General features: G+C 45.2%; 2 protein-coding genes across 3 annotated transcripts; both read left to right on the forward strand.

Annotated features, from left to right (window-relative positions):
• Nucleotides 1–2,078: 2,078 nt before the first annotated feature.
• Nucleotides 2,079–5,878, forward strand: LOC118946058 (thymosin beta). Its single transcript, XM_036970306.2, has 3 exons — nucleotides 2,079–2,371; nucleotides 4,283–4,387; nucleotides 4,874–5,878. The coding sequence occupies exons 1-3, from the start codon at nucleotides 2,275–2,277 to the stop codon at nucleotides 4,909–4,911; spliced, it is 240 nt and encodes a 79-aa protein (XP_036826201.1). The 5' UTR covers nucleotides 2,079–2,274; the 3' UTR covers nucleotides 4,912–5,878.
• Nucleotides 5,879–16,669: 10,791 nt separating this feature from the next.
• On the forward strand, nucleotides 16,670–26,797 carry lcp2b (lymphocyte cytosolic protein 2b). Of its 2 annotated transcripts, none has more exons than XM_036970392.2 (15): nucleotides 16,670–17,413; nucleotides 20,367–20,429; nucleotides 20,596–20,642; nucleotides 21,217–21,279; nucleotides 21,396–21,424; nucleotides 21,531–21,574; nucleotides 21,787–21,982; nucleotides 22,226–22,326; nucleotides 22,557–22,623; nucleotides 23,265–23,360; nucleotides 23,660–23,741; nucleotides 24,004–24,061; nucleotides 24,505–24,579; nucleotides 24,676–24,825; nucleotides 25,480–26,797. In XM_036970392.2, exons 1-15 carry the CDS (start codon nucleotides 17,336–17,338, stop codon nucleotides 25,600–25,602), a joined length of 1,272 nt encoding a protein of 423 aa, XP_036826287.1. In that variant the 5' UTR covers nucleotides 16,670–17,335; the 3' UTR covers nucleotides 25,603–26,797. The 2 variants fall into 2 exon arrangements, with proteins under 2 accessions (XP_036826287.1, XP_036826288.1); XM_036970393.2 differs by having other exon boundaries at nucleotides 22,557–22,617.
• Nucleotides 26,798–27,022: the final 225 nt, after the last annotated feature.

Here is a 27,022-nt window from a genome sequence, read left to right on the forward strand (position 1 = left end):
TGTGTATATGGTGTGTATATACTGTCTAGTGATTGTGTATATACTGTCTAGCGAGTGTGTATATATTGTCTAGCGAGTGTGTATATGGTGTGTATATACTGTCTAGTGAGTGTATATATACTGTCTAGTGAGTGTGTATATACTGTCTAGTGAGTGTGTATATGGTGTGTATATACTGTCTAGAAGCTGAAATCACATTTCATCCAATCACAAATAATTTCATATTCAAACATTTAAATTGAACAACAATTCCATGTGAATCTGATAACTCTGATGTGTAGACTTTCCACTGTAGAGTTTATGTCATCTTATCATTGATGAGAATGTCTCAGATGACAACCGAACTGACATCATATTCATTAAGTACCACCGCATATGTTCAATTGGTCGGATTACCAGAATATAGTTCATTTCCCATCACCTTCTGATGTTCCCAGAATCTCTAAGTTAACCAAGGGTTTTTCAAATGTAACATCAGTAGTGTAGAGAGAGGAAAAATGGGGGAAGAGGTATTTATAACTGTCATGAACCTACCCCCCAGGCCAATGTCATGACACAGTATATACACTCCATATACACACTCACTAGACATTATATACACACCATATACACACTCACTAGACAGTATATACACACCATATACACACTCACTAGACAGAATATACACACTCACTAGACAGTATATACACACCATATAGACACTCACTAGACAGTATATACACACCATATAGACACTCACTAGACAGTATATACACACCATGTACACATTCACTAGACAGTATATACACAGCATATAGACACTCACTAGACAGTATATAAGAAATAAGAAAACACGTTTGGTGTTTGCCAAAAGGAATGTGGGAGACTCCCCAAACATATGGAAGAAGGAACTCTGGTCAGATGAGACTAAAATTGAGCTTTTTGGCCATCAAGGAAAACACTATGTCTGGTGCAAATCCAACACCTCTCATCATCCCGAGAACACCATCCCCACAGTGACGCATGGTGTTGGCAGCATCATGCTGTGGGGATGTTTTCATCGGCAGGGACTGGGAAACTGGACAGAATTGGAGGAATGATGGATGGCGCTAAATACAGAGAAATTCTTGAGGGAAACCTGTTTCAGTCTTCCAGAGATTTGAAACTAGGACCTTCGGTTCACCTTCCAGCAGGACAATGACCCTAAGCATACCTCTAAAGCAACGCGTGAGTGGTACAAGGGGAAACATTTAAATGTCTTGGAATGGCCTAGCCAAAGCCCAGACCTCAATCCAATTGAGAATCTGTGGTATGACTTAAAGATTGCTGTACACCAGCGGAACACATCCATTTTAAAGGAGCTGGAGAAGTTTAGCCTTGAAGAATGGGCAAAAATCCCAGTGGCTAGATGTGCCAAGCTTATAGATACATACCCCAAGAGACTTGCAGCTGTAATTGCTGCAAAAGGTGGCTCTACAAAGTATTGACTTTGTGGGGTGAATAGTTTTGCACTCAAGTTTTCTGTTTTTTTTTCTTATTTCTTGTTTGTTTCTCCATCAAATATTTAGCACCTTCAAAGTGGTAGACATGTTGTGTAAATCAAATGATACAAATCCCCCCACATAGTTTTTTTATTTCAGGTTGTAAGGCAATAAAATTGGAAAAATGCCAAGGGGGGTGAAAACTTTCGCAAGCCACTGTATGTACTATTCAATATATAGTGCACTACTTTTTTACCAAAGCACCATTGGCCCTGGTATAAAGGGAATAAGATGCCATTTGGAACAAAAACATTAAAAAGATGGAAAAATATCAGAACTATATACTGTACAGACAAATTACAGTATTTAGAAAATGAAAATATGTATCATAAAAACCAATATAATTATTTTACTATATTGTTATGAAAAATAAATAAATAATGGTATTTTTAGACATTCAAGTGTTACGTCATCTGTCCCTGTCCTCAGAATGCCAATTCCCCAAAATCACCTCAGTGCGTTGATTAAATAGTGTATGATGCATTATCTTAATGAATAGCACAGCACAGCAGCTTGCTATTGGTTGGCTCTTCCACCAATGTCTTCCCTGGAGAACATGAATATTAACTAAATGAAGAAAGAGAAAGGAGACGGCAGACTTATCGTCTCTCCCTCTCGCTCTCTCTTTTTGCTCCCTACCAATCTTTTAGTGCCTCCTCTCTACCCCTCCCTCTCTTAGTTTCTCCCTCCTTCCCTCTTCCGTCCTCCTTCCTCCCTTATTCTGTCTTAAACCCACACCCTTGTGCAGACCTAGATGTGCAGACACCCGAAGACACTCGCAGCCTTGTCTACCTCCATCTCTTTCCATCCCTGCCCCGGCGGATTAGAGCACACTACTGTGTGTAACAAAGGTAAGCCTTGGTCTCTCTCCTCTCTCTCGTTCCTCTCTATCTCTCACCATCTTTATTTATTTAGCTTTGTTTCTGTGTACTGAAACAAAGGATCTGAGGTGTGGCTGTACACTGAAGACTGGAGTGTACTGATCTCATGGAAGGGTGGAAAGAACAAATTAATTGAAAGATGGAGGAATAGATAGATGAGGTAGGGCTGAGGTAGGGCTGACGCTCCGGTGGGGCTGGAGCTGAGGTAGGGCTGGACTGGGGCTGACGTAGGGCTGGGGTAGGGCTTTGGCTGAGGTAGGGCTGGGGCTGAGGTAGGGCTGGACTGGGGCTGATGTAGTGCTGAGGTAGGGCTGGGGCTGAGGTAGGGCTGGACTGGGGCTGATGTAGTGCTGGGGTAGGGCTTGGGCTGAGGTAGGGCTGTGGCTGAGGTAGGGCTGGACTGGGGTTGACGTAGGGCTGGGGTAGGGCTTGGGCTGAGGTAGGGCTGGGGCTGAGGTAGGGCTGGACTGGGGCTGACGTAGGGCTGGGGCTGGGGCTGAGGTAGGGCTGGAGCTGAGGTAGGGCTGGGGTAGGGCTTGGGCTGAGGTAGGGCTGTGGCTGAGGTAGGGCTGGACTGGGGCTGACGTAGGGCTGGGTTAGGGCTTGGGCTGAGGTAGGGCTGGGGCTGACATAGGGCTGGGGCTGGGGCTGGGGCTTAGGTAGGACTGTGGCAGGGGTAGGACTGTGGCAGAGGTTAACATTGTGGAACAGCGTTGAGACTCAGGAGGAGAAAAGACGGCAAGGAGAGAGAGAGAGAGAGAGAGAGAGAGAGAGAGAGAGAGAGAGAGAGAGAGAGAGAGAGAGAGAGAGAGAGAGAGAGAGAGAGAGAGAGAGAGAGAGAGAGAGAGAGAGAGAGAGAGAGACTGCAGAGGGAGAGAACAAAGAGACCAGCCTCACACAGATGGTGTCATGCTAGATAGCATGTGTGTAGGCATGTGGAAAGCTGGCATGATGGAACCGAACACGTGGGGGCGGCTGCAGCTCGCGTGCGTGTGTGTGTAGCACATCTCATGGTGGACACACTCCCTATATCTATTAGGAACTAGATTGGCAAAATTCACATATTAGTCATCAACACGATGGCATACTCATGAACAGAAATGATTCTGCCTTGTCAAGATTCTGCCTTGTGTGTAGCTCTTTTGTCAGCCAAGGTCAAATAACTGACACAAGGATTTCTCTCTGTCTCTCTCTCCCCCTCTCTTCCTCTCTCTCCTTTTCTCTCCCTCCCTCATTTCCTCACTTTCTCTTTCCATCTCTCTCCCTGCTCCATCTCTCTCTCCCTGCTCCATCTCTCTCCCTGCTCCCTGCTCCCTCTTCCTGCTCCATCTCTCTCTCCCTGCTCCATCTCTCTCCCCTTGCTCCATCTCTCTCTCCCTGCTCCATCTCTCTCCCCTTGCTCCATCTCTCTCTCCCTGCTCCATCTCTCTCCCTGCTCCATCTCTCTCTCCCTGCTCCATCTCTCTCCCCCTGCTCCATCTCTCTCCCTGCTCCATCTCTCTCTCCCTGCTCCATCTCTCTCCCTGCGCCATCTCTCTCTCCCTGCTCCATCTCTCTCTCCCTGCTCCATTTCTCTCTCCCTGCTCCATCTCTCTCTCCCTGCTCCATCTCTCTCCCCTTGCTCCATCTCTCTCTCCCTGCTCCATCTCTCTCCCTGCTCCATCTCTCTCCCTGCTCCATCTCTCTCTCCCTGCTCCATCTCTCTCCCCCTGCTCCATCTCTCTCTCCCTGCTCCATCTCTCTCCCCCTGCTCCATCTCTCTCCCTGCTCCATCTCTCTCTTCCTGCTCCATCTCTCTCTCCCTGCTCCATCTCTCTCTCCCTGCTCCATCTCTCTCCCCCTGCTCCATCTCTCTCCCTGCTCCATCTCTCTCTTTCACAGCAACAATGTCTGACAAACCTGACCTGACAGAGATTGCCTGTTTCGACAAGACCAAACTGAAGAAGACTGAGACGAAAGAGAAGAACCCCCTGCCAACCAAAGAGAGTGAGTGATCATGGCAGTGTGGTGTGTGTGTGTACTGTATGCGTGTGTGTTTTAAGGGTGTGGTAAGGGAAGTGTTCATTCTGCCTCTGCAGTGCTCTTCCTTTCCTACTCCCCCCCCCTCTCTCTCTCTCGTTCTCTCCCCCTTACTCTCTACCCCCCTCCCCCTCTCTCTCATACCCCCCCCCCCCCCCCCCCCTCCCCTGCAGTCATTTTAGCAGCTATAGGTGTTGTCAGTTCTACTGCTGTCAACCTTCCTCTAGCTCTGCAGTATACAAACACTTCTCTACTACAAATCACTGAATCATCAGAATCACTCTCTCCCTATAGGCCCAGGTCAAAGTAGTGCATAGGGTACCATTTGGGTCGCACTCTGTATCGTCTCTGCAACACAACCACACACGACCGGAGCCCAATTCACATTCTCCCTCGCCAACATCTCAACCACATGTATACAGTATGTATGTGTCTTCCTGTCTTCTGTTTCAGCCATTGAACAGGAAAGGAAAGGGGATGCCACGCCTTGATGTGACTTGGTGAAGAAGAGGAGAAGAGGAGGAGAGGGAAACAGGAGAGGAGACAGAGATGCCACCAACAAAATCACTTTGTTTTGTCTGTCTGTCAGTATTCTACTTTAAGTCACGTTGTGTTGTATAACAGGGTGCTGTAGGGCCCCAGGAGATGCAGTAGTGGAGGAGGGTACATGGGATGTATTCCAAATGGCACCTTATTCCCTATATAGTGCAATACTTTTGACCTGGTCCACTATATAGGGAATATGGTGCCATTTGAGACACAGCATGCCATCTTCACAGGGCTCTATCTTTCATTAGGAGAATAGAGTTGTAACATGGATACCAGGATGGTTCTGTTTTAAATAACACGTATTGGGCCAGAAACCCTCTACCCTCTAGCCTTTACTCCTTTACTCCCTAGCCTCTACACCCTAGCCTTTACTCCTTTACTCCCTAGCCTCTACACCCTAGCCTTTACTCCTTTACTCCCTAGCCTTTACACCCTAGCCTTTACTCCTTTACTCCCTAGCCTCTACACCCTAGCCTTTACTCCTTTACTCCCTAGCCTCTACACCCTAGCCTTTACTCCTTTACTCCCTAGCCTCTAACCCCCTTACTCCCTAGCCCCTACACCCTAGCCTTTACTCCCTTACTCCCTAGCCTCTAACCACCCTACGCCCTAGCTCCTACACCCTAGCCTCTAACCACCCTACGCCCTAGCTCCTACACCCCAGCCTCTAACCACCTTACTCCCCAGCCCTTATTTCCTAACGTATACCCATCCAAACCATTCAGAAGTACCAAGGGTAGGGGCTAAGGGCTAGGGGTTTGTTTCTTAATCAGTCAGTTTTGTTGTTGAACACCAAACCAAGTCAGGCATCCAGGCTAAGAGAGGAAGGTGGGGGGATTATTAAGGTGTTTTCATATTTCACTTTATACTTTTCTTTATGAAATAAAGACAAAATGGTGTAATACAAAACGACTGATTTGGGTGTGACTTTCTCTGACGATGAATGAGAATAAGACAGTAGTCTGAAAGGGAGTCTGGACAGTCCAAACTGAGAATATAACAATATACCACATTACACTACCAATACAATACATTTAATTATCAAATAATACATGATTCTTGAGTGGATGGCATGATCATGGCAATAGTGGGTGTTTGCAAGCAGTTTGGCCCAGTAGAGGGAGACAGAAGTTAAATCAGCACATTCACACCTATAGTTCAGACAAGTCATGAATCATAATTAATACAACTACAAGCCTGATATCCCTGTAGTATTAAAAACCAGGTAAAAAACTTGGTCTAATAATTAGAGATAAAATGTATTGCCCGTATACTTCTTTGTAAACAAACACCCACAATATGGATGTTCCCAAGGGGCTGCTGAGTGGTGCAGCGGTCTAAGACACTGTATCTCAGTGCTAAAGGCATCACTACAGACCCTGGTTTGATTCCAGGCTGTATTACAAGTGGCTGTGATTGGGAGTCCCATAGGGTGGTGCACAATTGGCCGTCAATGTCAATAAAATGTGTTCTTAACTGACTTGCCTAGTTAAATAAAAGTAAATAAGAATGTGTTCTTAACTGACTTGCCTAGTTAACTAAGAATGTGTTCTTAACTGACTTGCCTAGTTAAATAAGAATGTGTTCTTAACTAACTTGCCTAGTTAAATAAGAATGTGTTCTTAACTGACTTGCCTAGTTAAATAAGAATGTGATCTTAACTGACTTGCCTAGTTAAATAAGAATGTGTTCTTAACTGACTTGCCTAGTTAAATAAGAATGTGTTCTTAACTGACTTGCCTAGTTAAATAAGAATGTGTTCTTAACTGACTTGCCTAGTTAAATAAGAATGTGATCTTAACTGACTTGCCTAGTTAAATAAGAATGTGTTCTTAACTGACTTGCCTAGTTAAATAAGAATGTGTTCTTAACTGACTTGCCTAGTGAAGTCCACAAAACATACTGCTTGTAACAAACAGTTACATGACCTACATACTGCATGGTCAAACAAGGTCATGTTTTTGACATGTTTGGACCACTAAACAACTACTGATTTAGATCCACGGAGAGTTACCTCAAGTTGCAAAGAAAACAGGAGCTGCCTCCACTATTCCAGTATCATTTCAACTTCAACATTTCAACAAAAAAGCAATTTAGTCCAATCAACATAAGATAACTATGATGTGGATGTTCATGGTTCTGATTTCTGTGTCACGGTGAGTGAATGAGGACCCAAAAGCGAATTAACTTAACAGAGCTTCTTTAATAACCAAACATAGGTAGGTTCAGACAGACCGGCAGATTCCGACAGGACAGGACAAGGTTACAGCAAACATGACGATAGTCTGGTTCAGGCATGAAACACAACAAACAAGAATCCGACAAGGACAGGAACAAAAACAGAGAGAGATATAGGGGACTAATCAGAGGGAAAAGGGGAACAGGTGGGAGAAGGGGTGACGAGGTAGTCAAGAGGAGACAAGGAACAGCTGGGGGAAAGCGGGGGAGAAAAGGTAACCTAATACGACCAGCAGAGGGAGACAGGGTGAAAGGAAAGGACAGAAAGACACAACATGACAATACATGACAGTACCCCCCCACTCACCGAGCGCCTCCTGGCGCACTCGAGGAGGAAACCTGGCGGCAACGGAGGAAATCCTCGATCAGCGCACGGTCCAGCACGTCCCGAGAGGGAACCCAACTCCTCTCCTCAGGACCGTACCCCTCCCAATCTACGAGGTACTGGTGACCACGGCCCCGAGGACGCATGTCCAAAATCCTGCGGACCCTGTAGATGGGTGCGCCCTCGACAAGGATGGGGGGGGGGGGAAGACGAGCGGGGGCGCGAAGAACGGGCTTGATACAGGAGACATGGAAGACCGGGTGGACGCGACGAAGGTATCGCGGAAGAAGAAGTCGAACTGCGACAGGATTAATGACCCGAGAAATACGGAACGGACCAATGAACCGCGGGGTCAACTTGCGAGAAGCCGTCTTAAGGGGAAGGTTCTGAGTGGAGAGCCAAACTCTCTGACCGCGACAATATCTAGGACTCTTAGTTCTACGCTTATTAGCAGCCCTCACAGTCTGCGTCCTATAACGGCAAAGTGCAGACCTGACCCTCTTCCAGGTGCGCTCGCAACGTTGGACAAAAGCCTGAGCGGAGGGGACGCTGGACTCGGCGAACTGAGATGAGAACAGCGGAGGCTGGTACCCGAGGCTACTCTGAAAAGGAGATAGCCCGGTCGCAGACGAAGGAAGCGAGTTGTGGGCGTATTCTGCCCAGGGGAGCTGTTCTGACCAAGACGCAGGGTTGCGAAAAGAAAGACTGCGTAAGATGCGACCAATAGTCTGATTGGCCCGTTCTGCTTGACCGTTAGACTGGGGGTGAAAGCCGGAAGAGAGACTGACGGAAGCCCCAATCAAACCGCAAAACTCCCTCCAAAATTGAGACGTGAATTGCGGACCTCTGTCCGAAACGACGTCTGACGGAAGGCCATGAATTCTGAAAACATTCTCGATGATGATTTGTGCCGTCTCTTTAGCAGAAGGAAGCTTAGCAAGGGGAATGAAATGAGCCGCCTTAGAGAACCTATCGACAACCGTAAGAATAACAGTCTTCCCCGCTGACGAAGGCAGTCCGGTGACAAAATCTAAGGCGATGTGAGACCACGGTCGAGAGGGAATGGGAAGCGGCCTGAGACGGCCGGCAGGAGGAGAGTTACCGGACTTAGTCTGCGCGCAGACCGAACAAGCAGCCACGAAACGACGCGTGTCATGCTCCCGGGTGGGCCACCAAAAACGCTGGCGAATGGAAGCAAGCGTACCCCGAACGCCAGGGTGGCCGGCTAACTTGGCAGAGTGAGCCCACTGAAGAACGGCCAGACGAGTAGGAACGGGAACGAAAAGAAGGTTCCTAGGACAAGCGCGCGGCGACGGAGTGTGAGTGAGCGCTTGCTTTACCTGCCTCTCAATTCCCCAGACAGTCAACCCGACAACACGCCCCTCAGGGAGAATCCCCTCGGGGTCAGTGGAGGCTACTGAAGAACTGAAGAGACGAGATAAAGCATCAGGCTTGGTGTTCTTAGAGCCCGGACGATAAGAAATCACGAACTCGAAACGAGCGAAAAACAGCGCCCAACGCGCCTGACGCGCATTAAGTCGTTTGGCAGAACGGATGTACTCAAGGTTCCTATGGTCAGTCCAAACGACAAAAGGAACGGTCGCGCCCTCCAACCACTGTCGCCATTCGCCTAGGGCTAACCGGATGGCGAGCAGTTCGCGGTTTCCCACATCATAGTTACGTTCCGACGGCGACAGGCGATGAGAAAAATACGCGCATGGGTGGACCTTGTCGTCAGAGAGGGAGCGCTGAGAAAGAATGGCTCCCACGCCCACCTCTGACGCGTCAACCTCGACAACGAACTGTCTAGAGACGTCAGGTGTAACAAGGATAGGAGCGGATGTAAAACGATTCTTGAGGAGATCAAAAGCTCCCTGGGCGGAAACGGACCACTTAAAGCACGTCTTGACAGAAGTAAGGGCTGTGAGAGGAGCTGCCACCTGACCGAAATTACGGATGAAACGACGATAGAAGTTCGCGAAGCCGAGAAAGCGCTGCAGCTCGATGCGTGACTTAGGGGCGGGCCAATCAATGACAGCTTGGACCTTAGCGGGATCCATCTTAATGCCTTCAGCGGAAATAACAGAACCGAGAAATGTGACGGAGGAGGCATGAAAAGTGCACTTCTCAGCCTTCACAAAAAGACAATTCTCTAAAAGGCGCTGGAGGACACGTCGAACGTGCTGAACATGAATCTGGAGTGACGGTGAAAAAATCAGGATATCGTCAAGGTAAACGAAAACAAAGATGTTCAGCATGTCTCTCAGGACATCATTGACTAATGCCTGAAAGACAGCTGGAGCGTTAGCGAGACCGAAAGGAAGAACCCGGTATTCAAAGTGCCCTAACGGAGTGTTAAACGCCGTCTTCCACTCGTCCCCCTCCCTGATGCGCACGAGATGGTAAGCGTTACGAAGGTCCAACTTAGTGAAAAACCTGGCTCCCTGCAGGATCTCGAAGGCTGAAGACATAAGAGGAAGCGGATAACGATTCTTCACTGTTATGTCATTCAGCCCTCGATAATCTATGCAGGGGCGCAGAGACCCGTCCTTCTTCTTGACAAAAAAAACCCCCGCTCCGGCGGGAGAGGAGGAGGGGACTATGGTACCGGCGTCAAGAGCTACAGACAAATAATCCTCGAGAGCCTTACGTTCGGGAGCCGACAGAGAGTATAGTCTACCCCGGGGGGGAGTGGTTCCCGGAAGGAGATCAATACTACAATCATACGACCGGTGTGGAGGAAGAGAGGTGGCCCTGGACCGACTGAACACCGTGCGCAGATCGTGATATTCCTCCGGCACCCCTGTCAAATCACCAGGCTCCTCCTGTGAAGAAGAGACAGAGGAAACAGGAGGGATAGCAGACATTAAACATTTCACATGACAAGAGACGTTCCAGGAGAGGATAGAATTACTAGACCAATTAATGGAAGGATTATGACAAACTAGCCAGGGATGGCCCAAAACAACAGGTGTAAAAGGTGAACGAAAAATTAAAAAAGAAATGGTTTCGCTATGATTACCAGAAACAGTGAGGGTTAAAGGTAGCGTCTCACGCTGAATCCTGGGGAGAGGACTACCATCCAGGGCGAACAAGGCCGTGGACTCCCTTAACTGTCTGAGAGGAATGTCATGTTCCCGAGCCCAGGTCTCGTCCATAAAACAGCCCTCCGCCCCAGAGTCTATTAAGGCACTGCAGGAAGCTGACGAACCGGTCCAGCGTAGATGGACCGACAAGGTAGTGCAGGATCTTGAAGGAGAGACAGGAGTAGTAGCGCTCACCAGTAGCCCTCCGCTTACTGATGAGCTCTGGCTTTTACTGGACATGAAGTGACAAAATGACCAGCAGAACCGCAATAGAGACAGAGGCGGTTGGTGATTCTCCGTTCCCTCTCCTTAGTCGAGATGCGGATACCTCCCAGCTGCATAGGCTCAGCTCCCGAGCCGGCAGAGGAAGATGGTAGTGATGCGGAGAGGGGGGCAACGGAGAGCGCGAGCTCCTTTCCACGAGCTCGGTGACGAAGATCAACCCGTCGCTCAATGCGAATAGCGAGTTCAATCAAGGAATCCACGCTGGAAGGAACCTCCCGGGAGAGAATCTCATCCTTTACCTCTGCGCGGAGACCCTCCAGAAGACGAGCGAGCAAGGCCGGCTCGTTCCAGCCACTGGAGGCAGCAAGAGTGCGAAACTCAATAGAGTAGTCAGTTATGGATCGATTGCCTTGACATAGGGAAGACAGGGCCCTGGAAGCCTCCTCCCCAAAAACAGATCGATCAAAAACCCGTATCATCTCCTCCTTAAAGTCCTGATACTGGTTAGTACACTCAGCCCTTGCCTCCCAGATTGCCGTGCCCCACTCACGAGCCCGTCCAGTAAGGAGAGATATGACGTAGGCGACACGAGCAGTGCTCCTGGCGTAAGTGTTGGGCTGGAGAGAAAACACAATATCACACTGGGTGAGGAACGAGCGGCATTCAGTGGGCTCCCCAGAGTAACACGGCGGGTTATTGATTCTGGGCTCCGGAGATTCGAAAGCCCTGGAAGTGGCCGGTGGATCGAGGCGGAGATGGTGAACCTGTTCTGTGAGGTTGGAGACTTGGGTGGCCAGGGTCTCAACGGCATGTCGAGCAGCAGACAATTCCTGCTCGTGTCTGCCTAGCATCGCTCCCTGGATCTCGACGGCTGAGTGGAGAGGATCCGAAGTCGCTGGGTCCATTCTTGGTCGGATTCTTCTGTCACGGTGAGTGAATGAGGACCCAAAAGCGAATTAACTTAACAGAGCTTCTTTAATAACCAAACATAGGTAGGTTCAGACAGACCGGCAGATTCCGACAGGACAGGACAAGGTTACAGCAAACATGACGATAGTCTGGTTCAGGCATGAAACACAACAAACAAGAATCCGACAAGGACAGGAACAAAAACAGAGAGAGATATAGGGGACTAATCAGAGGGAAAAGGGGAACAGGTGGGAGAAGGGGTGACGAGGTAGTCAAGAGGAGACAAGGAACAGCTGGGGGAAAGCGGGGGAGAAAAGGTAACCTAATACGACCAGCAGAGGGAGACAGGGTGAAAGGAAAGGACAGAAAGACACAACATGACAATACATGACATTCTGTTTGCGTGTGTGTGTGCATGTGTGCGCATTCGTGCAAGTAGAAAAAGCATGTTGACTCACCCTACTTGTCAAGAATGCAATCCTCCTCTCTTCCATGTTGATGAAACAGTCTATCACTCTGTCATACAGGACAGGCTTTTATTTATTGTTGTCCTAGGCTACCTTGCTAAAATGGTTGTTTGCTAGCCTAACTTCCATTCATGGGCAACGTCAGCTCTTTAACATTAGCCTTCAACATCTAGCTACATGTTGAACTTCCATCCTCCCAGGCCAGGGGCACAACAATGTATGAATTAATGGTTGGATCAGAATCAGCATTACAATCATTGACCAGTAAGGAGAATTTAGTTAAACCACAAGTTCAAATCTCTATCTCCATCCATGGCTAATTTAGGAAAGGGACAATTTTAGCTAGCTAGCTAGCCACCGGATGACAACAACACAACAAGATGCAGCAATTCAAGTTGTTTCTGTCAATGACATATACTCTCAATGGGATTTGATAGGAGTGACACCAAATTCTACGGGCGGCAACAATGTCATACTCTTTTGAACCAGACAGCCATCAGATAGATGGGCACACATACAGAGACAAAGGGGCACTGTTTCGCTCGCTAGAATGCTTTTTCCGGTGAGATACATTCAGCCTCTTGCGAATTTAAGGAACATGATGAAACAGAGAGAGAGGAATGATTCATTTTTTATTTCTTTTTTATTGGTCATTTTTTTGGGAAGCCTGGCTTCATTTGGCATCCATGAATACATGCCACTGCCATTGATAAGGAGTTACTATAACACCTATTCAGATCTTATTGTATTGTTTTAATGCTTGCTAATCGCAGGGCCGGTTCCAGGCATATGTGACATAAGCAGTCGCTTAGGGCCCACGGCCTCTAGGGGGCCCCAAACCAATTATTACTTAAAAAAAATGAGAATCTCAGTCGGGGTCTCAACTTACTATTGAGCATTAGAATAGTAGAATACAACAGGTGCAATTTCTAAATGTGGTAGTGCATCATTTGTCTTTCTCTTGTTAGATTGGTAGTTAGCAGTGGTGGAAAAAGTACTCAACTGTCATACTTGAGCAAAAGTAAAGATACCTTAATAGAAAATGACTCAAGTGAAAGTCACCCAGTAAAATACTACTTGAGTAAAAGTCTAAAAGTATTTGGTTTTAAATATACTTTTTGCTCAAATTGCTCAAATGTACGTAAGTATCAAAAGTAAAGGTATAAATCATTTCAAATTCCTTCTATTAAACAAGCCAGATGTATTTTTATTTTTATTGATGGATAGCCAGGGTCACACTTCAACACTCACACATAATTTACAAACAAAGCATTTGTGTTTAATGAGTCTAACAGATCAGAGGCAGTAGGGATGACCAGCGATGTTTTCTAGATAAGTGCGTGAATTGGACCATTTTCCTGTCAAAATGTAACAAGTACTTTTGGGTGTCAGAACATGTAGAGAGTAAAAATGAGTAAAAAGTACATCATTTTATTTAGGAATGTAGTGAAAAACTGAAAAACATCCCCACAGCATGATGCTGCCACCAACATGCTTCACTGTAGGGAAGGTGCCAGGTTTCCTCCAGGCTGAAAAACATCCCCACAGCATGATGCTGCCACCACCATGCTTCACTGTAGGGAAGGTGCCAGGTTTCCTCCAGGCCAAAGATAGTTAAATATTGGTTTCATCAGATGGTCTGAGAGTCCTTTAGATAGATTTTGGCAAACTCCAAGCGGGCTGTCATGTGCCTTTTACTGAGTAGTGGCTTCTGTCTGGCCACTTGATCAATTCCTTCGACCTCATGGCTTGGTTTTTGCTCTGACGTGCACTGTCAACTGTGGGACATTATATAGACAGGTGTGTGCCTTTCCAAATCATGTCAAATCAATTGAATTTACCACAGGTGGACTCCAATCAAGTTGTAGAAACATCTCAAGGATGATCAATGGAAACAGGATCCACCTGAGCTCAATTTTGAGTCTCATAGCAAAGGGTCTGAATACTAATGGAAATAAGATTTCTAAAAAACTGTTTTTGATTTGTCATTATGAGGTATTGTGTGTTCGTTGATGAGGGGAAAAACGATTGAATAAATTTTAGAGCACGGCTGTAACATAACAAAATGTGGAGAAAGTCAAGGGGTCTGAATACTTTCCGAATGCACTGTAAATACTATCTATTATTTCTAAATAAATATATTATGACATCTAAGTTGGTATAGAGAATTGGCCTACCCAGAAGTGCCAACCAAGTGTATCCCTGTAGGAACAATACAAACTGTAGCCTACTATACATTTTGTATTGGAATACAGGCTATGTTCATACACAATACAGTATATCTGTGTCTATCCAGGTTAAAGACCTGACTTAAATGCATACATTTAATTGTTGAGCCAACAACCATATCGTGTTGTTAGGGATATGTATCCATGCAAGGGCCCATTTCAGATGTAGAAATGGCTGCACGTTTAGGCTACACATCATAATTGAATGTGTATTGTGGGCCTGTAGATCAGAACCCAATATAGTTCTCTAGAGGCCCTGGGTCTCAACCAACACACTGGAACACTGTTCTCTAGAGGCCCTGGGGCTCAAACAACACACTGGAACACTGATCTCTAGAGGCCCTGGGTCTCAACCAACACACTGGAACACTGTTCTCTAGAGGCCCTGGGGCTCAAACAACACACTGGAACACTGTTCTCTAGAGGCCTTGGGGCTCAACCAACACCCTGGAACAATGTTCTCTAGAGGCCTTGGGGCTCAACCAACACACTGGAACACTGTTCTCTAGAGGCCCTGGGGCTCAACCAATCAACACACTGGAACACTGTTCTCTAGAGGCCTTGGGGCTCAACCAACCAACACACTGGAACACTGTTCTCTAGAGGCTATCCGTTGTTTTCAACTTACTTAGGTTTCACAAACCTTATTTCCTATACAGTGCACTACTTTTAGCCAGATCCAGGCCCTGGTTGAATGCAGTTCACGGTACAGGTAATGTGTGCCATTCAGCTGCAACCTCAGTATGAAGGGATGTCTCTCAATATGATGGAGACTGAAAGCTGGAGGACAGGCTTTGTTAGGACCCCCCAGGGGTATGGCTGTCTTCATACCCAGACCGCCCTGATCAGCCTTCCCTCCTCTATCCCCACCACCTCCCCTCTACCCTCCTCTCTCACCTTGGTGTGAGATACCAGATTCAGTAGTGAGTTGGATGGTGGGCTGGCTATCTGTGCAATCACAACAGTCTGCAGGCCTGGGTCATGTTCATGGAAATGCAGTAAACTAGATATTCCAATTGAAATGCCATGATCCAAGTGGACCGTTTGGCCACCATATTGGAGTGTGAAAAACGTCCTGTGAGGTTTAGAGCTACATACAATTTTCATTCTATTTTTGTGTGTTTGGGTTTCAAATACAGGCATATCAAATCAAATCAAACAGGCTGAATAAGACATCGAACACAGGCAGCAGCCTAAATTAGACATAGGCTGCGTTTAGACAGGCAGCCCAATTCTCATCTTTTTCCCACTAATTGGTATTTTCTATCTATTTTCTCTAGTGTTTTACTTGCTATATTGTATTTACTTTGCCACCATGGCCTTTTTTTGCCTTTACCTCCCTTATCTCACCTCATTTGCTCACATAGTATATAGACTTATTTTTCTACTGTATTATTGACTGTATGTTTGTTTTATTCCATGTGTAACTCTGTGTTGTTGTGTGTGTCGAACTGCTTTGCTTTATCTTGGCCAAGTCGCAATTGTAAATGAGAAATTGTTCTCAACTAGCCTACCTGGTTAAATAAAGGTGAAATAAAAAAATAAAAAATACATTTTGACCAATCACATCAGATCTTTTCACATATTTTTCAGAGCTGATCTGATTGGTTAAAAGGGATTAGTGAAACAATGATCAGAATTGGGCTGCCTGTCTAAACGCAGCCGTAGACTCAGGACACAATCACATATCATCTAATAATAACTGTTGCTAGGCAGATATTAAACTCAACCTACTATACAGTAAAGGAGGCGCAAACTGTCTTTCTGTCCTAAACAATCTTACAAGAGGAGGGTCCAATAAGAGTGAGACTAGCAACTGTAGCTAGGTGTCTGTGTTTGAAAACACATATCAGTCTGAAATGTAATGTTCGATCGACACATAGCAGCCGATCTGATGCAGAGAGAGAGGACCGACCATACAATAAAGGACCAGATCAGTGTCAAATACAATGACCTTAGTACAGGCCTGATTTAAGGCATATTGATATAACATTTAAAGTCACATGGGTCAAGATACATTTAGAAGCTGATGTTGAGTGGCTAAGTATAGAGATGGCGTGTCTACAGGCCTACACAGTGAAGCAGGCTAGCTCTAGGTTTGCGTCCCAAATGGCACCCTATTTGCTATATAGGAAACTACTTTGGTCCAGGGCTGATAGTGGGCCATTTGGGACAAACCTCTTTCTTCTCTTCTTTACATCCTCTGTGGCCTACAATACTTCCTCTTTTGGCTGCCTGTGACAGGAAAGGCAGTGGGTGACAAACTGAAGTCCTGCCTCCTCACAGTTACAGAGACATCAGGGAGGCCTGTAGAAACAGCACCATCACGATTAAACTAATGCTAAGTATTTATCTCTCCACATATATGGCTAAAAGGATGAGCATTGTGTAGCAGCTAATGCCCATCACGAGACTAACAGGAGACTTACTGTTATCTCCTGTCTACATTCACTGAGGTTTCCTGGAGTGTGGATCTGATTCCCTTGTGTGAATTGTCTATGAGGAAAGCCAAAGCCCGGGACCTTACTCACACTTGAGAAAAACCTTGGACTTTACTAAAAACCGTGGACCATACCAAGACAAAAACATTGGACCTACTAAGACAAGAGCCTTGGACTTTACCAACAGAAGAGCCTTGGATCTAGAAGAAGAGCCTTGGATCTAAAAGAAGAGCCTTGGATCTAGAAGAAGATCATTGGATCTAGAAGAAGATCCTTGGATCTAGAAGAAGAGCCTTGGATCTAGAAGAAGAGCCTTGGATCTAGAAGAAGAGCCTTGGATCTAGAAGAAGAGCCTTGGATCTAGAAGAAGATCCTTGGATCTAGAAGAGCCTTGGACTCAAGGCTTACTAAGACAAAACTTTGGAAAGCTTTGCACAGAAGAAGACGATGAGTTTTGACAGTGTTCCCTCCAGGTCAGAGGTGATGGGGTGGAACGCACGTAGTCTAGCCGACTATATGAAGAGGGTGAGCGAGGACACTTCATGACCCATGTTCTTCTGTAGATAATGCAGCTCTTAACATCAGTGGTTCATCAGCATTCAATTCTCATCATTCAAATTGCATCATTCAAATTGCCCATATGCCCATATGAATGCCAGTAGCTGATATGAAACAGATCAGGGCCTGTTTGATGCCTCTCAGAGTTTTGTATTTATTTACTATTTTTTCCAACTGCTTACACAAGTTTTCTAAACTGTCTCCTTTTTTTCAAAACTCTACACATAATTCCCAAAACTGCACACACAAAATTCAAAACGCCTCACATCTCCTTCAAAATGTAACACTGCATTCAAAATGCCATAAACACATGTCAGAATGAAGCATTTGCATCAAATGGCAAACACTGCTTTCATAATAGTACATTTCTGGATATACCATGTAAACACTGTTGTTCTAAATCTAAAGCTCTTTGGTCTTTCATAGGCTTATATCTACATTTCAATACAATGTTCTACAGTGAAAGTCATCTGCTGAGAGGGGTAACAAGTACACTGTTAACACCAATACAATGTTCTACAGTGAAAGTAATCTGCTGAGAGGGGTAACAAGTACACTGTAAACACCAATGCAATGTAGAAACAGAAAATATTTATTAGGCCAAACATTACTGTTGTATACAGTAGCATACAACAAAACCATAAACATATGTAAACCAAAAGTATATTCTTTAGAATACAGTAAAGAACACAATTGTGTGTGTGGGGTCCCGGGGGGGCAGTCCAGGAATTGGTAGGGGGACGGGGGGCAGTCACCAGTGCTAAGCTATGCTTCATCTCTTCTCCCGCCTGGGTCTGGCCACAATACTTCGTCCACATCACAAGATACGTTTTCTCTTTCCAAACATCGAGGGAATTATCTCCTAGCATGGCGTATCCAACCTGGGACAGAGGCAACCTCTATGTCCCCACATGCGTCCTCCATTGCCTGGAGAAGCGGCATGCGGGCATAGGGTTGACGATCATACACTTTCCAGTGCCAGGCTGAGAAGAATTCCTCTATGGGATTTAGAAAAGGTGAATATGGGGGTAGGTACAAAGCTACAAATTGTTTATGGGTGGCAAACCAGTTTTGGACCAAAACAACCCGGTGAAAACTAACATTGTCCCATAAAACCGCAAATCTAGCAGGCTCCTGATCTGGATCAGGGACAAGCATTGTGTAAATTGCATCCAGAAAAGTGAGCATATGGCCGGTGTTGTACGGACCCAGTGTGGCATTGTGATGGAGAACCCCGTTTTGAGTGATGGCAGCACACAGTTATATTATCCACACGCTGTCCAGGGACATTGGTAATTGCCCTCTGTCCTATTACATTTCTTCCGTGGTGCCTGGTTTTGGTGAGATTGAAGCCAACCTCATCCACATCAATAAATTCATGGCGAATTACATGGGCATCCAGCTCCAATACTCTCTATAACAGACAAAAGGATATACAGACGAGTAAATTTGGTATGTCTGAAGTACTGGAAGTAGTGTTGCATACATACCTCTACAAAGTCATGTCGCATATTCTTGACTCTGTCAGAGTTTCTCTCAAATGGCACCTTGTAAAGTTGTTTCATCGTCACTCAGTGCTGTTGGAGGATGCGTTGTATGGTTGACAGGCTTACAGTATTGATGTTGTTAAATATGGTGTCATTATTCAAAATAATCTCTTATCTCTCGAATCCTAATTGCATTGTTAGCCAAAACCATATTTATAATTGCAGTCTCTTGTACATCTGTAAACAAGTGTCCTCTTCCTCCATGATGTCTTTGCCTTTCCACTCTGTAAAGAATTCAAACACAGTATGTGTTCAGCATAGGAACTGTAAACAATGTACAAAAAAAATTTGTACAGCATGATAACCAACCTCATTCATTCAATGCAGTGCAGTAAATGGATGGCTTAGAGTTACAAATGTTTGTGCAAAACTATGCAGTCATACGTATTTTACAGTACATTACTGTAATGCTAAAATAGTCATTAGATAGTTGCATACCCGTTCTCATTTCTGAAGGTTTGAATTATGGACGAAACTGTAGATCGACTCAAGCCTCTCTCATGGTCAAACCGTGGTTGATCACATGATCAACAAGTGTTGCCCTAATCTCATCAGAGATGGGTCTCCTTCCTTCTCTTCTTTGCCCTCGTCCTCTTCTTCCTCTTCCTCTCCCTCCTAGTCCTCTTGCTCTCTATCCATTGTTGGCATCCATTGTTCAAAACAGGTCATCTGACCTTTGACCTATTTATAGGCCTATACTACAGTAAAGCAGTGATTGGTTAGTGATCAGTTAAGCTATTAGTGTTTGCACATGTGAGGAGTGTGTGGTGACCTGGGGAATAAGTGTAGCATTTTGATTGGTTGTGTTTGGAAAAGGAAAGCAAGTCACTTCCTGTTAGATGTTTGTGTTTTAGGTAGAGAATTGTGTGTAGTGTTTTGAAAAAAGTGTTTTATGCAATTGACAACTGAGTCAAAGGCTGAGAAATAGCTTATGGTTTTGGATATTTGGTGTGTAGTTTTGCACTTTGAGTGAGAGGTTTCAGAAATCGTGTGACATGAAAAGATGTTTTGTGTAAGCAGTTGGAAAAAATTGGTAACTAGGCAAGTCACTTAAGAACATATTCTTATTTACAATGACGGCCTACCGGGGAACAGTGGGTTAACTGCCTTCTCAGGGGCAGAATGACATAATTTTACCTTGTCAACTAGGGGATTCAATCCAGCAACCTATCGGTTACTGTCCCAAAGCTCTAACCTCAAATCAGTAGGACTGCTGATCTAGGACCAGGTCCTCCTGGTCCATTCACTATAATCTAAAAGCCAAAACTGGTCCTGGATCAGCGCTCAGACCCTGCTCATTTGCATGCATTAAGAAAGTGAGCGTGACCTCTGTCCTGGTGTGTGACATCTCTGGTGTGTTGTGACATTCTCAGCTGAGGCTGTCCAGCTGTGACAAAGTGGTGATGAAGACTAGCATGAACGGAGCACGCTTTCTGGTAAGTGTGTGTGTGTGTGTGTGTGTGTGTGTGTGTGTGTGTGTGTGTGTGTGTGTGTGTGTGTGTGTGTGTGTGTGTGTGTGCAGCTGCTCTTGTATACTGTGATACAACTAAGATGTTTACTTCATTTTATTTAATGATCTATGCCGTCACTGTATCATTACAGAAGATGAAAGATGGCGACCTTCAGAAGTTTCCCACCATTCATATTCCGTAAGTCTAAAGTCAAAACTATTTCATTTCATAAACAGATAAAGTAACCCTTGTGAAGCAACTCTGGTCTCTTAAGCAAGTCTTAATCATTCTCCTCTACCACACACAAACCTCCTTGAAAATCTTTTACTGAGACCATTTATTCTGGCTGTTACAGAAAGTGGAAATGGACACCCACATTCAAATACAGTTGGTTTGGACATGGGTGTGTGTGTGGCTTTTGTAGTGCTGTATATGTCAGGGGCTTTTAATAGCCGTGATGTGGTTACCATATGTGGTCTATGTGAGGACGTGTAGCTGGAAATAACCTGTTGAATCTTCTAATGAAAAGGCAGAGAGAGAGAGAGAGCAAGACAGCATGATGGTGTGCCTGTGTGTGTGTGTGTGTGTGCGTGTGCGTGTGCGTGTGCGTGTGCGTGTGCGTGTGTGTGTGAGAGAGAGAGAGAGCAAGACAGCATGGTGGTGGGTGTGTGCCCATGTGCCAGAGAGAGAGGAAACAAGAAAGCCGGGGCTGAGATGGGCGAGAGAAAGTACTGAATTTGATAACATTGATTGATTTCAATATATTCTCTAGAGTCATCACTGAGATCTGTAGTGAGATCAACAGGAGTGAAGAGGAGAGGGGGTTCAGTCAGAGGTGAGAAATGCTAATCTACTAGCCTAGCATACATTTCCACCATGAGAACTCTTCTGTGCTGTATGACAGAACAGTAGAGAAACACTTCACAGCCATGTTCCTCATGTCTTCACCAGATCAAGGGAACCTAAGAGACATCAACAAGGTAAACAGAACTGTACAGTACCACGGCTCCAGAACCACAGCTACTATATCTCAGGAGAAACGTCTCCCACCCTCCCCTCATTGTATGATTGGTTTCCTCTCTGTAGATTTTGTACAAGAGGAAGATGAAGCCTGGGATTCAGAAACGTTTGTGAGTGTATCATGTATTGTAAAACACTCTCACTTTGACATGACATTGCTACCAAGCCACACATCCATCCACACAATGTAGAAATGTAACTTAACATCATCAACAGAAGACCCTTGTCCAAAACCATATCACTAATCACCAACCTGTAATTACCCACCTCTCCTCCCCTCCTCTCCCCTCGCCACATTTCCTCTCCTCTCCTGGTCTGTCAGGATATGAGTGATAATGACTATGAGAACCCTGATGAGGATGACAGTTATATCTGTGCCTTGTCTGACCGCCTGCCACCTGCAGAGGGAGAGGAGGAAGAGGGGAGTGATGGTGACTATGAGCCTCCTCCCTCAGCTACAGAGGAGATCCCCCGCCTCCTCAATCTCCCTAAGCCCCTAGGGAACAGTGACTATATAGGTACAGAAGATGTACAATTAACCATTACTGACTGTCTTTAGTAAATACATACTGTAGGTACTATAGCTCTTCTGTGTGTGTGTGTGTGTGTGTGTGTGTGTGTGTGTGTGTGTGTGTGTGTGTGTGTGTGTGTGTGTGTGTGTGTGTGTGTGTGTGTGTGTGTGTGTGTGTGTGTGTGTGTGTGTGTGTGTGTGTGTGTGTGTGTGTGTGTCTGTGTGTGTGTGTGTGTCTGTGTGTGTGTAGATTCCGTGCGTGGAGGTCCGTCAGGAACTCTTCCTACTGGAAGGATTCCGAGACCACCCCAGCGCCCTGGTCCTCAGGCTCTGGCCACCAGCCATAACACAGTAAGTGTCTTCTTCATCATAGTCTTCATTACACAATCACTGTTTTCATCCTGTCTTCTTTACAGCCCCCATCTTTTCATACCACTAACCTTTAACCTTTTCATCCGCTCTTTCTTTCGTGTTACCATCCTCCTCTCTTTCTGAGATCAATCATTGTTAATTAATATTCCAACTCTCACCTGCTCTCTGTCACTCTCTTCCCCTCACTCTCTTTCTCTCGCTCCCTCTAGCTGGCCAGACCTCCCACATCCAGACTAGACCCCTCCCCTCAGAGGCCATTCAAAGCTGCTGGTAAACGTACGTCACTCTGACCATGTTACCAGAGATCATCCGGTCTATCTGTTAGCTGCTTGTGTTGATATTGTAAAGAGCGGGACTATTCTGTTGTGATCAGCACCATGAAAAATAAGGAGCAGGAGGCTAGTGGTTTAGAGCAGAGTTTCCCAAACGTGGTCCTGGGCCCCCCCCCTGGCCCCCCCCCCCCCCCCCCCCCCCCCCCCAGGTGCACGTTTTGGTTTTTACCCTAGCACTACACCGCTGACTCAAATAATAAAAGTTTGCTGATGAGTTGGTTATTTGAATCAGCAGTGTAGTGCTAGGGCACCCAGGGGGGGGGGGCAGGACCGAGTTGGGGAAACTCTGGTTTAGAGGTAGATTAAGCTCACAGATGTAAGATGAGGCCAGAAAATCAGGACAGATGACATTTGAGTCATTTAGCAGACACTCCTACCTAATGGGACAATCAGTGCATTCTATGAGGTGGCATTCAACTAAGCTAGGTAAAACCATAGAATTGAAATGACTAGAGCTGTCTTGGCCTAATCTAATTCGATGGTTTTTCCTACCGTAGTTAAATTAAAGCAACATCACCAGATCACTTCTTTGAATGCTTATTAGTGGTTCGTTTGAGACACATCTTCCTCCCCCATCCCCAACAGGCCCTTCTGTCCCCATGGTCGACCGAAGCAAGAAGCCTGGACAGCCCGCTCCCACCAAGAAACAATATCACACAAACACCAAAACAACTCCTACAAGTAACTATGCCAACTGTCTGTTGTCCTGTTGATTTAGCCTCCTAGTCTGTTTATTCAGGTCAAGTATTTTCAATTAAATTAAATATTAATCCCCAAAGGGCAATTAGAAAGGCATTGTCAATGTGTTGAGAACCCCTTCTGCTATATACTGTAGTTGCCTTGCAAAGACAAAAAAATGTAAACTACGGAACGAACAGATTGCCATAATTATGGCTACTGTTGACTAGCAGGTTGAGAATCCAATGTTTTGCCTAACTTCTGATTTTCTTGTCTGTTTGGTGACTACCCACGGTGTCCAGGAGAGTGCAGTCCATTCAGCTCTCCCCAGCCCGCCATAGTGAAGCCACCTCAACTAAAGGGCCCAAAGCCACCAGACTATAGGTAGCCTAACCCAGACCTCTCCATTCCCATTAACCCCTTGGCTGTAACTCAACAGTCTGAAGGTGCTTCTTCCCCTTTTTGGTTTTCTATTGAAAGACAGTCTTGATGAAAACAATTAAAATAATGTTGTTTTTACCGGTTCATGTTCCTTCAGTAAATTCAGAGTGAGAATTCAAAGAGAATAATTCACTTTGGACTAATGAGACGAAGATGGAGCCAATTCTTCTAACATGTTGTACTAGCATATCTTCTCTACCAACAGAGCCAGCTCCAGTAAACCTCCTTCAATGGTCCCCAACACAATGCCAGGCACAGAGAAGGTGAGCAGATCAATCAAACACCCTTTTTACATCAGTAGATTTACACCAGCAGAGCATTTATGCAATCCATACCAGCCATACTACTTTTCAAACGTTATTTACATATCAACATACAATATTCTACATGTAATATACTCCTACGTTTTAATGAGAATGATCAAGTGTATTGTCGTGTCTTTACTATCATTAACTGAAGACTGATAGTTTTATCAAAGATTCTCTGTAATTAGTATTACGCGATTAGACTGACAAATCATGCAACCGTAATTACTAGGGCACCAAGGAAAAATATTCAGATTACAAAGTTATCATTTCCTAAAATAACTTTTCAGATATTTTATCTGATTTATTAGTCTTCGAATTAATGAATTATTTACTTTACCTCATGTTAGTCTCATTCCAAACATAGTAAATTGTTGGTTGCTGTTCCCTGCTGTGTGCAGGACATTGATCCTGAGTGGTATGGAGGACTGGTGACCAGAGGCCAGGCTGAAGCATCTCTCAGATGGGTTAACAAGGTCAGGAATCCCCCTCCCCTCGTGGGCTTCACTAACACACACGCACACACACACACACACACAGTTTGTGTATCAACGTAGCTGTGTGTGTTTCAGGATGGAGCGTTTCTGGTGAGGGACAGTTCCAAGGGCTCTTCTGAGCAGCCCTACACCCTCATGGTGCTGAACCATGGCAAGGTCTACAACATCCAGATACGTCACCAAGGCAACACATACCACCTGGGCACCGGCCTCATGGGTAGCGAGGTAAACAAACAGCCTCCTCTCTGCTCTGTCAGGATTCACTCACAAACAAGAATTTGACTTTTCTTTTTATTATATTTTTTTGATGATTTTATTGAACAGATGTTGAGGGGATGACAGTGGGGAAAGGTAGAGGTCAAAGGGATTCAAACCGGTGCCATTACCACTAGACCAGCCAGGCCACAGAATTTCAGCTTAGCATGCAAATGCAATTAAAAACATTGGTCATCTAGCTAGCAGGTGCTTTTATCTAAATTAGCTTACAGTTTACAAACAGATCTGGGACTCAGAAAAAATATGATTTTCCTGTGTTTTTTATATATTTCTACATTGAAATTGTGAAAATTGGATTTTTTAACACATCACAGGTTGACGTTTATTGTCATGAATTTTGCCTTGGAGGCAGAACTGAGCGATTTCCGCTAGTCGTGCCAGCTGCAAAGTCAAATTTGTCTATATCATAAAAATGTATAAAAACAAAAATGTGCTTTTTGGTCTTATTTTAAAGTTAGGGTTAGGCATTAGGTGGTTCGGTTTAAAATCAGATTGTATGACTGAGGCTTTGACCACTCTGCAGAGTTCATGACAGTAAATGCCAACCCGCTAACACATCCATAACTAACCGATGGCTCTTTCAAATCTGTGTTGCTGCTGCAGAGTTTCCCAGGAGTGGAGGAGATGATAGAACACCACACACACACCCCTCTGCTGCTCATAGACATGGAGAATGGAACTGGAGCACAGAGCCAGTGCTGCCTGCTGCACCCTGCACCACTCTGACCAGAACCAGCAGCACACAAAACACTGTGTGTGTGTGTGTGTGTGTGTGTGTGTGTGTGTGTGTGTGTGTGTGTGTGTGTGTGTGTGTAATTTTTAGATTGTGATCATGAAACAGAGAAATATGTGAATTTCTCTTTGATAAGAAGCTCTTTTTGTTTCTTTTGACCATTTTAATTGAAAACCATCACAGTCAGGTACTTCACTGTTACCCAGAAATGATGTGATATGGAGATAAACGCTGCATTGGATCTTTAACACATCGCAGGTTGCCGTTTATTGTCATGAATCTTGGTCTTGGAGGCAGAACTGAGTATTTTCCTCTAGATGGGGAAGCTGCAAAGTCAAAATTGGCTATATCATAGAATGTTATGATACATTTTCTTTATTTTTTTGTCTTAATTTAAGGTTAGGGTTAGGCATTTGGGTTAGCAGTGTGACTACTCTGCAGAGCTGCCTCCAGGGATTGATTCATGACAATAAATGCCAACACATCATAAACTAATCAATGGGCCTTTCCATTCTATGCTGTTGCTGCTGTGTTGATCATGCAGTTTCCCAGGAGTGAAGGAGATGATAGAACGCCACACACACACCCCTCTGCTGCTCATAGACATGGAGAATGGAACTGGAGCAGAGGGCCAGTGCTGCCTGCTGCACCACTCTGACCATAACCAGCTGCACAGGAGACACTGTGTGTGTTCTCAATGACTTACCTGGTTAAATAAAGGGTATAAAGTAGCGTATAAAGTAGCTGGTAGAGAGAATAGAAGAGAGGAAAATACATTTTTATTAAGAAGCCCATTCACAATGGAGGGTTTATTATATGATGCATGTCGTAGGTTAAATGTAGTGACGCTTTATGTATTATACAGGTGTACATCTGTCAAGTGTTTCATTACAGGTGTGAATATGTGGACTATTTTTGGTCCCTATCCAGTTCTATAACCCATTGGCTCTATGCTTTCCACGCACTTCCACCTTTCTTCTCTATCCTCAGCTTCATTTCCTCTCCTTTTCCTCCTCCCACACTCCTCACCCTGAGGTCATGTTTGGCCAGGTCAACCCGTTCCACTCTGTTCAGAAAGGCCATCTTGTCTGGGTGGCTGAAGTCACACGATCAGGGCACACTGTCTCAGCTGGGACCACACTGTGAACAGAAGAAAAAAGGAACAAAATAAACACATTGTAAAATAAAGAAGTGCACTATATATGAAATAGTAGGGTACCATTTGGGGCGCACAGGCTGTCTCCGAGACTGTTGTGTGTCAAGACATTATGGGGTCCTTGTGATATTATGTTGTAAATCTGTGTCTCTATACTCTCTGCTGGGAGATACCCAGACACCCCACCCGATTTAAACTTATCCAGGACCATGTGGAAGAATTATAAAAAGTTAGCAGTGTGATAAAGCTGGCCTAGC

Source organism: Oncorhynchus mykiss, chromosome 25, assembly GCF_057628025.1.
Source record: "Oncorhynchus mykiss isolate SJ-2025 chromosome 25, ASM5762802v1, whole genome shotgun sequence".
Taxonomy (NCBI): domain Eukaryota; kingdom Metazoa; phylum Chordata; class Actinopteri; order Salmoniformes; family Salmonidae; genus Oncorhynchus; species Oncorhynchus mykiss.

Excerpts from the sequence above, each read along its gene's own strand:
- LOC118946058 (XM_036970306.2), top strand. The coding sequence starts at position 2,275 with ATGTGCAGACACCCGAAGACACTCGCAGCCTTGTCTACCTCCATCTCT. Across the intron at positions 2,372-4,282 it reads CACTACTGTGTGTAACAAAG|CAACAATGTCTGACAAACCT; the intron begins GTAAGCCTTGGT and ends TCTCTTTCACAG. Across the intron at positions 4,388-4,873 it reads CCCCCTGCCAACCAAAGAGA|CCATTGAACAGGAAAGGAAA; the intron begins GTGAGTGATCAT and ends CTTCTGTTTCAG.
- lcp2b (XM_036970392.2), top strand. The coding sequence starts at position 17,336 with ATGAGTTTTGACAGTGTTCCCTCCAGGTCAGAGGTGATGGGGTGGAAC. Across the intron at positions 20,643-21,216 it reads TTTCCCACCATTCATATTCC|AGTCATCACTGAGATCTGTA; the intron begins GTAAGTCTAAAG and ends TATATTCTCTAG. Across the intron at positions 21,425-21,530 it reads ACCTAAGAGACATCAACAAG|ATTTTGTACAAGAGGAAGAT; the intron begins GTAAACAGAACT and ends TCCTCTCTGTAG.